This window comes from Onychomys torridus, chromosome 14 (assembly GCF_903995425.1).
Source record: "Onychomys torridus chromosome 14, mOncTor1.1, whole genome shotgun sequence".
Taxonomy (NCBI): domain Eukaryota; kingdom Metazoa; phylum Chordata; class Mammalia; order Rodentia; family Cricetidae; genus Onychomys; species Onychomys torridus.
Genome location: NC_050456.1, coordinates 52,866,356 through 52,878,741, shown reverse-complemented (window position 1 = coordinate 52,878,741; position 12,386 = coordinate 52,866,356). Strand labels below are relative to the sequence as shown.

At 48.1% G+C, this 12,386-nt stretch overlaps 1 protein-coding gene across 2 annotated transcripts; it reads left to right on the top strand.

The window, feature by feature from the left end:
• The first annotated feature begins 81 nt into the window (after positions 1-81).
• Fam161b (FAM161 centrosomal protein B) lies at positions 82-12,176 on the top strand. 2 transcript variants are annotated; one of them, XM_036206444.1, is made up of 9 exons: positions 82-198; positions 1,657-1,970; positions 3,146-3,696; positions 4,507-4,862; positions 5,649-5,776; positions 8,463-8,621; positions 8,848-8,947; positions 10,709-10,851; positions 11,258-12,176. In XM_036206444.1, the coding sequence occupies exons 1-9, from the start codon at positions 145-147 to the stop codon at positions 11,367-11,369; spliced, it is 1,917 nt and encodes a 638-aa protein (XP_036062337.1). In that variant the 5' UTR covers positions 82-144; the 3' UTR covers positions 11,370-12,176. The 2 variants fall into 2 exon arrangements, with proteins under 2 accessions (XP_036062337.1, XP_036062338.1); XM_036206445.1 differs by lacking the exon at positions 10,709-10,851 and having other exon boundaries at positions 11,258-11,325.
• Positions 12,177-12,386: the final 210 nt, after the last annotated feature.

Sequence of the window (12,386 nt, the reverse complement as noted above, 5' to 3'; positions counted from 1 at the left end):
GAATAAGCCAATCAGAAAGCGCCTCCTGACTCCTTGGGCGGAAGAGACTGGCCAATCCCAGGCTAAGGCTCTAAAGGGGCGTGGCTAGCAGTGCCTCGCCGCCCGCGCCGCTGTCGCCGCCGCTTCTGCCCTCCGGTTAGGAAGATGACTGTGGGGAGGTCTGCCGGAGCCCCCGAGTGCGCGGAGTGGAGCCGTGAGGTGAGCAGAGAAAGGAGGAAGCAGGATGCCTCAGAAAGGAGTCCCCAAGAGAGGAAACTGTTTAGCGTTGCCGTGGAGACAGAGTCAGGGGCGTGTCGCCGAAGGGCGTGGAATTAAAATTGCCTGTGCTTAGGCTTTGAGAGAATCCGTCTTGCGGACTTGGACCACTTGCTTCTTGCACCAAGATCTGACATCGGGGAGCGTAGCAATAACAAACCACGCATTCACTTTGAAAATATTAAAGTGATGTCCATCTTCCTATAATTATCCAGAAAAGGCAAATCTAAGGAGCAAGTCGTTGCGTGCGACCGAGGAGGTGGGGGAGAAACCGAGAGGCTTCTAAAGGCTTCCAAGGTTTTTGTTGTTATCTTAGAGTAAGGAAAATGTACCAAAACTTACTCTAGTGATGAATGCGCAGCTTTGCGAATATTCTAAAATTCATTAAACTGTAAGTGTGTCTCCTCTCAACCCCAGTTTTGTAGAAAAGAAAACAGACAGGTCAAACAATTTGCCCCCAAATCTACAAAGACAGAAGGTAGACTGGCGGTTGCTTAGGGCTGACAGAGGGAAAGAAGATATGGGAGGGTTAAGGGAAATTAAAAAAAAAAAAAAAAAAAGCCTACTAAAGGCTATCGTGTTTCTTGAGGGCAATGGTTCTCAACCCGTGAGTCCTGACCCTTTTGGAGGTTGAATGACCCTTTCATAGGGGTGGCATGTCAGATACTTACATTATGATTCCTAACAGAAACAAAAGTACATTTACGAAGTAGCAACAAAAACAACTTTATGGTTGGGGGTCACCACAACTTGAGGCACTGTGTTAAAGCGTTGCATTAGGTAGATTGAGAGCCACTGCTTTAGGTGAATGATGAAAATGTTCTGAATTTGTACTGTGAGTTAGACATCTCTGACTATATTAGAAACCGGTGGATTATACACTTGAAACAGTTGAGTTGTATACCGTGGACAGTGTGTTTCAATAACATTGTTTTTAAAAAGAAAGCGCCAGCATTATGGCTCAGACCTGTAATCCCAACAACTCAAGAAACGCAAGCAGAAGGATCCAGAGTTCAAGGTCACCCTTTGACCCTGTCAAAGGAAGATGGATAACAATTATGTAAATCCCAAGTAAACCTGGGAACAGAGTGTAGCCAGGTCATGGGCAGGATTCCTGAAGCACTGAGAACAGAATGTGTAGTTCTGATTAGGTACTCAGAGTGCTTTCTGTGTGAATGGAGCAGGGGGACTGGCGTTAGCTCTTCAGCAACCTTTGCTGCCCATAGTCAGGCATATAACACCTCATGTTGTGAAATGTCTTGAGTGAAGAACACAGCCTACTTTTCTTTGCCCCTTCTTAGTCCCCAATATACTGAGACTTATTCAAAGTAAAGTTAAAGTCATTTTTGAGTACCTTTGAAATTAGAGTTTAACTCTCTATTGATTTCTATTTTGTTTTAGATATTTCCCCCCAAATCCTCCTCAGACACTGAGCCAGATGAGCTGTCTGGAGAAGGGCTGCTTTTGCCCAGAGCTGGCAAACTCCATGAGTTCCTCAGCCCAGAGGAGGAGACAGATTCTTCTGACTCCACTGGGAGCTTTTACAGGACCTTACAACTTCGAAAGCAGAAAGGCAGGTGGCGTCTGGTGGGGTCTCCCTTTCCGTCTGACCCAGACAGTGATCAGACTGGCTCTGAAGATGAGGAAGACTTGGAGAGTTTCTTCCAAGACAGGAGCAGGGGGAAACCACAGCCCCAGGACCCTTCATCTCTCAGGTAAGACATTGCACCCAGTGGCTGCCACACCCCGGCACTCCAGGCCAGTCATGCTGTGTCTCAGGCCTTGCCTTCCCTTCTGTAAGGCCACCTTGGCAAGGTGTGCCTTATCTAAGACTCAGATAAGTCTAGAATTAGCTCTTGGATCCGATTCTATTTGTTTGTTTATTTGTTTGTTTATTAAATGGGGTTTCTCTGTATAGCTTTGGAGCCTCCTGGAATTCACTCTGTAGACCAGGCTGGCATCGAACTCACAGAGATCCACATGCTTTTGCCTGCCACCGCCGGCATGTGATTCTTTTTAAAAAATATTATTTTATGTCTGCGGGTGTTTTGCCTGCATATATGTGTACCATGTACATGCCTAGTGGCCACAGAGAACAGAAGAACATTGGGTTCCCTGGAACTGAAGGAACAGACAGCTCTGAGCTGCCATGTGCATGCTGGGAATCGAATCCAGGTCCTCTGGAAGAGCAGCCAATGCTTTTAACTGCTGAACCATCTCTCCAGCCCACGTGTTTCAAGTCTTACCCAGCGGTCCTAAATAAGTCTGAGCAGGACTCATTTAGTAGAAGCACTGGAGCTGACCAAAGGGATGCCTTTCCTCCCAAAATGACAAGGTTCATTGTCTGTGACCAAGTCTGCCAGTGCACATGGCTTTATCTTTTGTTTTTTCTCCTTTTTTTTTTGAGACAGACTCTCATGTAATCCAGGCTGGCCTAAAAGCCCTGAACTTCCCAATTACACCTCTCAAGGTCTTGGATTACAGGCATGTGCCACCACACTGGCCTGTATCTCATTTAACATGTACTCCCTTTCCAATAACCTTATAAGTGGATACTGTTTTTACCACTCTACATGGGAAATTCAAAACCCTCAAGGTGTGAATTGGATCCTCTGACTCTTGGGCCCTGTGCTACCCTTCTATACTGTTTATCTTATGCAGTTATCATATGCAAGGGGCAATTCCTGCAGGAATTCCTAGGAGATAGTTCCTGTTGGGCTGCTGGGATTGCCTGTGGCAAGGGAAGCCTAGCTGGTAAGGTTAAGAACTTAAGAGGCCTTTGGGGTCAAGGCTAAGAAGCCTCTTGTTATGATCTGCTGGGCAGGGAGGCTGGGGAGGAGCCAAGCTTCCTGACTGCAGGGTCCCTCCTCAGCACTGCTTTCTCCTCCAGGTGTGGCTCCATGAGACGCTGCAGCTCCATGACCAGCCTTCCCTCTGACATTCCCAAGGCTCAGATCCTGCCAACCTCAGACTCTGGGCCTCCCTCCCAGCACAGAAGTGTTTCCTCCTGGGCATCCTCCATCACTGTCCCTCAACCCTTCCGCATGACACTACGTGAGGCCCGGAAGAAGGCCCAGTGGCTGGCCTCACCTGCCTCCTTTGAGCAGGAGAGGTTGCAGGCCCAGAAACAGGGCCAGGAGGAGGCGGAGTGCTGCCGTCAGTTCCGGGCCCAGCCTGTGCCGGCGCATGTCTACCTCCCACTCTACCAGGAGATGGTGGAGCGCAGCGAGGCACGGAGGCGTGCGGGGATCCAGAAGAGGAAGGAGCTGCTTCTCTCCTCCTTGAAGCCCTTCAGCTTCCTTGCGAAGAAAGAGCAGCCAAAGGAAGCTGCTCCACAGAGAGACTCGGCTGCAGTGGCTCAGGCCAAGGTCCCCCTAAAGAAGGCTACTAGAAGGATTCCCAAGGCCGTTCTGGAACCAGCCCTTGGAGACAAACTCCAGGGTAAGGATACTCTTGGCACCCCTGGCCTGGGGTCCCCAGAGGCACTGCAGGGATTTAGGATGAAGATTCAGGGGCTACACTGGTGTGGAGATTGCCCATGCTCGGTGTAGGCCAGCAGAGAGAGTTGGGTCAGTCCGAGCTGGTTCTCAACCATGCTGTGACCCTTTAATACAGTTCCTCATGCTGTGGTGACCCCCCCCACCACCACAAACCATAAAACTATTTCGCTACTACTTCGTAACTGTAATTTTGCTACTGTCATGAATCGAATCGTAATGTAAATATCTGACACAGGCTACCTGATGGGGTTGAGGCCCACAGGTTGAGAACCACTGATCTATAGGGAGGTCCTATAGCAACAACTCCCCACCCTTTGCCCTGCCCCCCAGGCTCAGCCTGGTGACCTGTCTGTGTAAGCACACGTGAAAGCCTCTGGACTGGCCTAAGTATGGGAGCAAGGATCATGACACAAGGACCTCCCTCCACCAGCCAGTGCCCTTTCCTGCTACCTCTGGAGGGCCAGCTCCCCCTCCCTCCCTGCAGAGGAGCTAATCACTTGGGGGCTGATGGTTAACTTGTTTCCCGATATATTTACCACTGGCTTTAGCACGCTGCTGCTTCTAGTGCATAAATGAGGGTAAGCTTGGGCCTGAGGTTGCCCGTGCCTGTAATCCCACCTACTCAGGAAGTCAAGGCAAGAGGGTCGGGTAAGTTGGAGACTATCTGGGCTACCTAGGGAGAGCCTGTCTCAAAACAGGGGAGAGTGTTCTACAGACCTGCCGCCCTCTTCCTTCACTGCCCTCTTCACAGAAGCAGAGCTCCTCAGGAAAATTCGAATCCAGATGCGAGCCATGGACATGCTCCAGATGGCTTCGTCCCCGATCAGCACCTCTTCCAGTAGCCGGGCTCCCCGCACTGCTGCCCGCACCCAGGGGGAAAAGCTGAGCTTCCTACAGACCGAGTTCGGATTCCAGCCGCGGGTGAACTCTGTGGTCCCTGACTATGAGGGCCTTTACAAGGCTTTCCAGAGAAGAGCTGCCAAGGGAAGAGAGACCCGGGAGACAACTCGGAACAAGCCCTTCCTGCTCCGCACTGCCAACCTGTGCCACACTCGGCCGCGGTCCTGTGAGGCCACTGCTGCTGGAGGAGGGAGGATGGGGACCCAGGCAGGTAGCAGGGAGGACCCATGTCTCAAAGGAAGGCACTTGTCTTGACATTTTTCTGTCTTCAGTTTTATGTTTTGAACACCTGCTCAGTTGCATGCAGAAACACATTCTATAAACTGAAAACAAGAACATTCCCTTTCACACCTCCCAAGAGGTGTTTCTGCAAATATAAGACCAGGCAAGTCTGAGAGGCCAGCCTGGCTTGGCTTTGTTTCCTGACACCATGATAGAATACCTTGATCAAAGCAGCTGAAGGGAGAAAGGACTTATTCTAGCCATAGTCTGTGACAGCCGGGGTCAGAGTGGTGGGTGCTGACCGCGTTTATAGTCAAGAGCAAAGAGTGAGTGAGTGCACACCTATGCACACTGTCCACTCTTGTACAGTCGGCAGGTCTAGAGTGAGTGAGTGCACACCTGTGCACACTCTGTCCACTCTTCCACAGTTGGCAGGTCTTTCCACCTTAATTAATACAATCAAGGTAATCCCCCGTGGACACGCCCCCCAGGCCTGCCTGATCTAGAAGGTTCCACAGTGAGATTCTCTTTCCAGGTAGTTCTAGAGTGTATTAGGTTGGCAAAGCTAATCATATAACTCCAGAATTCTTCTCACTTGGCTAGAAACATTAGGATTGGGATGCAAGTGTGGGCCTTGTCATTCAACAAGATCTTGTTCTCCTTCTCCCCAGGGGTGGGGGAAATAAAGATTCTCCTGTCTCGTCCTTCACTGAGACTGAATCCTACTTAGGACAGAAACTAACCCCATGTGCCCACCCTCCTATCTTGTAGAAGTCCCCTCGGCCAGCAGCTACACCCCTGCCAAGGAGTCATTCTCTGAGTGGCCTTGCTTCCTTCTCTGCCAACACCCTCCCTGTGCACATCCCAGATGCCACCAGGAAGAGGGAGTCTGCAGTCCGGTGAGTAAGGCGGCCACCGCAGACTCATGACAGGCTTTGGGCCCAAATGTTAGAGCTGCTCCTGCTGCCGGGCCTCCTCTGGCATTATCAGAAACACCTCAGGGGGACTGAAGGAGTCCTCTGACGGGGCGGGAATGTGCGCTCATCCAGCAAATCCTTTTGGGGTCTTAGTCTGTGCAAGACATGGTGTTAAGCCAGAGATGCCTGGAGAACTTAGTGTAATATGAGTCTGAATTGTGGGATTTTTCAGGGTGATTGCCCTTTTCTATGAGCTTTGTACATACAGAGGGCTATGACAACACAGGGAAGCTTAGGGCGGTGGTCTCACATCTTTGGGATCACATGTCTAAGGTAGAACTGAAGAACAGAATAAGGAGGAAGGGCTGGGGGACGGCTCAGCGGGTAAGCACCTGCTATGCAGTGTCAGGACCCCAGTTCAGATCCCCAGCACCCTGTATGTCAGTGTGCCTGTGACTCTGGCCTTTCAGGTCCGTGGTGGGTGGACAGAGGCAACTCCTCCCGCTTGGTGGACATCTAGTCTAGCCAAGAAGGGAGTTCTAGCTTCCGTGAGCAGCTGCGGTCTCAAACCATAAGGTGGGGCCAGCCAGATGGCAGGGTGGGTAAGAGCACTTGCTGCCGAGCTGCCGACCTCAGCTCACTCCCAGGACCCATGTAGTAGAACGTGAGAAGTGACTCCTGCAAGTTCTCTCTGACTTCCTCATGCACACTGTGAGAACTGCCCCCTCCAAAGAATAAAGAGGATCAGCCGGGGGTAGGTGGTGGCGCTCACCTGTAATCCCAGCACTCGGGAGGCAGAGCCAGGTGGATCTCTGTGAGTTCGAGGCCAGCCTGGTCTACAAAGTGAGTTCCAGGACAGGCGCAAAACTACACAGAGAAACCCTGTCTCCAAAAACAAACAAACAAACAACAACAACAACAACGAAAGAGAGACTGAAGAGGAACAAGTCAGACAAAGGCTAGAGAGAAAGACGTTTCCAGAAAAAGAGACTGTAAACCCTGCCTGCAGTGTGCTCAATGACCTTTTCTTTCTAAAACAAAACAAAAGCCTGTGTATAGGAGGGAAGGTAGCCACAGGGAATACAGATTCAGACTCAAGCATAGCAGCAGGAAGCGGAGCCCGCCACAGCCAAGATGTGACCGCCACTGCCCAGGTTTTCCAGATCTGAGGTCCGTCCTGGAGAACGGCAGCGCCTGCTGGGAAGCAGGTTCCTGTTTTCTTTTCCTCCTCTTCCCTTCCCTCCCTTTCCTTTCTTTCCTGTCCTCCTTTAGTTGAGTACTAGAGCTCAAACTCAGGGCCTTGTGCAGCCAGGTTACCCCAAGTCTGGATTTTCTGGCAGTCCAGCTGACTTGACTCTGGTACTCTCCTTCAGTCAGCAGAAAGTCCAGCATCAGGGCTCTGAAATGAGCAGGGAAGCTGTGACTTTAGCATGAAGCTGAGCCTAGGCAAAGGCCTGACACCTCAGGGCCTCCCAGAGCCTCCCAGGGCACAGCAGGACCCGACTTCTCCTTCAGACGTTGCGGGAATATCTTTAGGATACAGAGATAATCCCTCCCTCCTCAGATTTATATTGACTAAGCCCAGGCCAAGCCCATCAGTATCCCAAGGCCCAGGAGGCGATCACATCTGCTATCCAACGGCAGGGAGTGGACATTTTAGATTAGCTTTTGTGCCTTTCTTCCCGATCTGTTTGAATGTATTTCTAAGTGCAGAGTCTTATTACTTCATCTTTGCTGGAATCTACTACAGAACTCTAGAATAATTACACAAGTTGAGTGCTCCAAGTTGAACCCACATTGCCTACATTGGAGGAGGCCTGTTTCCAGACCTTTATGGAAGTGGAGAGTTGACCTCTTGGAGAGCTGGGAAACAAGTCACTGCCTGACCACTGTTTATAACACAGCGGTCAGGGCAAACATCTGCCATCCTGGTTCTGATTTTGGCTTTCCCTTTGTATGCTGAATAGCTATGAACAAGAGGCTTTCTGCTTCTCAGTCAGTCCTCTGCAACAGGAGGAGGCCTGGAGTGTCTACCTCCTCAGGGCCTTGTGAGAATTGCATGAAATGAAATGGTCTTTGCTTCTTGGTAGGCAGCTTGGTAAATGGTAGCTATAGTACTGCTATAAGGGAAAAGCCAAACAGACCTATCGAATCTTAGCTATGTAAGGCCATTTTAACGCAGGTATTCTGTTCAAAAGGTGGGTATCTCTCGGTGGGAAATCACAGGACCTATAGTGCTGAACATCTGATCCTGCTCTCAAGTGCTGGGATTACAGGTGTGTACCACCATGCACATCCCCAGAATCGTTCTTTTTGGAAGTGTACTTGTGGCAGATTGATAGAAAATACCTTACTCACAGAAACACCACCTAGGAGCTGAAGATAGTTAAGAGCATGTATTGCAGGGGATGTGAATATGGTTCCTAGCACTTACACTAGGCAACTTAAAACTGCCTGTCACTCCAGCTCCAACAGACTTGATGCCCTCTGGATCCTGAGGGCACCTGCACTCACCCCTGCCCCCCAATATATACATAAACAAACAAAAAAACTTACTTACAAAAAACAAACAAACAAAAAACCACCCACTTAACTGACTTCCCAGAGAAGTTACTAAGTTACTTACAAACACACCCAGGTTATCTGTTATTTTTGCTCTCTCCTTTAGAATGTCACTTGAAAAAAAGGACAAATCAGACATTCAGTGGTTGGAGATGCACAAAAAGAACTGTCAAGCCATGTCTAAATCTGTGACCTTGCGGGCAAAAGCCATGGATCCCCATAAAAGTCTGGAAGAGGTGTTCAAAGCGAAGCTTAAAGAGAACCGGTCAGTGTCCCCCATGTTCAGAGGGGTGTCTGTCTTAGGTTGCACCACATCACTGGCTTTGAAATAGCAAAATGGAGTCAGGGTAAACTGAGTCATCAGAGTCAGTCAAGGATTTTGTTTGGCAGGCAGTAGGAATTCAGTGTACATGGGGATAACTGCTTACCTTGAAGGAAGGGTTTTCTAATTGAAAAAGATTGGTTGCTTCTAGTAACTTTGTTAATTCCAGGAACAATGACCGTAAAAGAACAAAGGAGTATAAGAAAGAACTGGAGGAAATGAAGAGAAGGATACAAACAAGGCCCTACCTCTTCGAACAAGTTACCAAGGTAAACCCAGACTCTTCTCGGCCTTGGGTCAAGTGTCTTAGAAACTGTATTAAAGAGTTCCTGAAGACTCAGCTATTCTAAACTGAACTCCATGATGGTTAAACTTTTCAATTTGATTGTAATGAATGACCTAGAAAGTTGAACAGTACACTTCGGGGTGTGTCTGTGAAGGGGTTCCAGAAAGAACTAACTGTGGACAGCATGATCTCATAGGCTGTGAGCCCAGGTAATAAAAAGCACAGGCACAGCGACATTCTCTTCTCTCCTTCCCTCCCTCCCTCCCTCCTTCCCTCCCTCCCTCCCTCTCCCCCTCCCTCTCTCTCTCTCTCTTTCTCTCCTTTTTTTTTTTCCCCCTTCGGGACAGGGTTTCTCCATGTAGTTTTGGTGCCTGTTCTGGATCTCATTCTGTAGACCAGGCTGGCCTCAAACTCACAGAGATCTGTCTGCCTCTGCCTCCCGAGTGCTGGGACTAAAGGCATGCGCCACCACCGCCCGGCTTCTTTTCTCTTTTTAAATTTAAATATAAAGACATTTGAGACAGGGTTTCTCTTTATGTAGCTCAAGCTGACCTAGAACTCACTGAGCCCAGACTGGACTTGACCCCACCACCTTCCTGCCTTAACCTCCCCTGAGCTGGGATTACAGACATGCACCACCACACCCGTTGTTTTTACATTGCTTGTGTCAGGCAGTTAATGACAAGGGCTATTTGCTGTTTTAAAATGCATTTATCTTTTATTTTATGTTCATTGGTAGTTTACCTGCATGTATGTCTGTGTGAGGGTGTCAGATCTTGGAGTTACAGACAGTTCTGAGCTGCCATGTGGGTGCTGGGAATTGAACCTGGGTCCTCTGCTAGAGCAGTTGGTGCTCTTAACCACTAAGCCATCTCTCCAGCCCCAGGCTATTTGTTTTATTAATGCCATTTTACTCCAAATATAGGTCCTTAAAGGTCAGGGTGCTTTTAAGCACACCCACAAAGCTCTTTCCAGATTAAGTGGCTTTCAGGCTGAAAGATTCATTTGAAAACATTCTCTGGACTTTAAGAGGTCAATTCAATTAAGATCTCCTGAAGGAAGCTCTGGAGCGCTTGAACACTCAAGAGAGACCTGCCCCAGGTGCTGTGTCTGGCTCTGTGGTTCACTGTGGGCAAGAGCTCCATCATACATGTGTGATATTCCTAGGTAATGATGGGTCTCCTGCTGCAGATGCCCCTCACCCAGGCTGGACCATCTAGACTTCACTTAGGCTGACCTCTTTAGGTTCATTTTTGTCAAGTAAGCTTATTCTTTTTTTCCCAACAGACCTTTCAACATTCTAGAACAAAATACAAGGTAGTCTGTGGTTTTGTTCTTGACTACGTAAAACCAAGATAGGCTTCTTCTAGCTCTATGCAGACCATCCTCCTGCTAAGTATTTTTAATATGTTAATCTTCCTGATGATGGTTTGGGTGCTTTTCAAAGGTGTGGCTCTCAAGTTAATTAACAGCTGAGACCTCTCAGAAGTGTTAGAATACAGACTTGTAGGCCCCATCTGAGACTAAATGAAAACCTGCATTTGAACAAGATCCTTGTGGGACCGATTCCTTTACCAACTATGGCTATAAAATAAGGCTGTAAGGAAATTTTGTGCCAACTTTGGTCTAGCATTGAAGGTGGGGGTAGGGGGTGGCAGGGGCAATATTCTCAAGACTGATTACCCAGGTAACTCAGAATCACAATTCGAAAGACTGCTACAGTCAGCCAGCTTCCACTGCACAGGCGCTCGCCAGGAAAGAAGCCGAAGAGCGGTATCGGAACACCCTGCGGCAGGCTGGCCTGGAGGAAGAGTTTGTGATAACCAAGAGTCAAGGCGCACAGGCTGTGCAAAGCAAGGAGAAAGGCAAAGTCAAGGATTCGCATAGGTAAAGAGAGCCTGGATCATCCTGTAGCTCTAACTCGCTATTCCCAATGATGCCACTAGGAACAAACTTAGAGGAGTTACTCATTTTGAGATTGCAGGCCTGCACATACATAACCACTCGTCCACATACCTCTGAGCACATCTCTGCTTGTGAGATGATAAAACTGCTTGTCTGGCAGACCTCCTTATGGCCGACTCCCTGGCATCACCTCTTTCATAAATGATATATCATGAGGCAAAGAGAGAAAAGCAAAATATTACTGTTATTTCCAGTTTTATTGTTTTAAGTCTATGTAATTCCTGTTTTTAATCTTTAGAACTTCATTTTTGCCAGATAAAACAATGAAAACGTTGAGACTATTCTTAAGCCTTACATATCCTTTCAATTTAAAATACTGTGTTTTCAGCATCCATGAAACTATAAAACTCAGCATTGGAGATTCATGGCAGGATTTAGAAGACTCCAGACCAGCCGCTGACCCCAGGAGGAGCTGGAAGAGCGGTGGCTTGAACTGCTAACCAGATTGCTTGTTGAAGCAGTTCACTCATCATTATCCCATTTGATCATCAAGCAGCCAACTAGGTGAGGAGCTTGAGTTTAGGATCATGGCTACTGCTGGGGGATGGGAGGAAGTAACAACAGAAATGGCCTGCAGAGAGCAGAGTGAAGTAAGTGGAGGGTGGAGGGGTCCTAGTCCAATGTTGAAGGTTCTTGTCCTGCACTTGACACTAAGGAGTAGGAATAGGAAATAAGGTCCACACCTGTGGAGTAGGTAGAGGAAAGCAGGTAGAAAAACAGGTAGCAATAAGGAAATGGAGATTCCTTTCCGCCAGACCAGACACATTCTCAGCAGCAGCTGGAAATCTGGCGTCCTGGCAAATGAACATTTAGGAATACTGTGTGTGAAATAAAATATATTTCTCATTAGTCCACATCTGCAACCTTAAGCACAGGCTTTATCATTAGCAACCGATTGGTACACAGGGACAGGTCAGTTTCTGTCCCTTGCCTCTACCTACTGTGTGCCCTGTAGTACCATCTCTCTTTGGGTTGTTGACAATGAAAAATGTTTCCAGATATTGCCAAATGGCCTCTAGAGGGCAAAAAAGTCCTGGGTTGAGAATCTCTGCTGCAAAAAGCAAAGACTGGCAATTTTGGAAAATCAAGTAATTGCTATGAACTTAGTCTCCATACTAAAGGATAATTATGCATGCCAATAACAAATTCAGAACAGCAGTTCTTTTCTGCCATTCTTTGAGAACACAGCACTTTGCATGTATGTATCAGCATAAAGTTCATTTTAAATAAAACTTCTCTGAACACAATGATTTTGTACTAATAGTGGATCTTTGGGGTGTTTTTCTTGTCAATAATTGTGCCATTGGCACATAATGGACCAAGAGAAGCCTATTTCTCATGTTTAATACTTTCTGGAAAAATCCGAATTACCCATTTAAGACAGGGTTTCTCTGTGTAGCTCTCACTGTCCTGGAACTCTCTATAGACCAGGCTGGCCTCTAATTCAAGAGATCCGC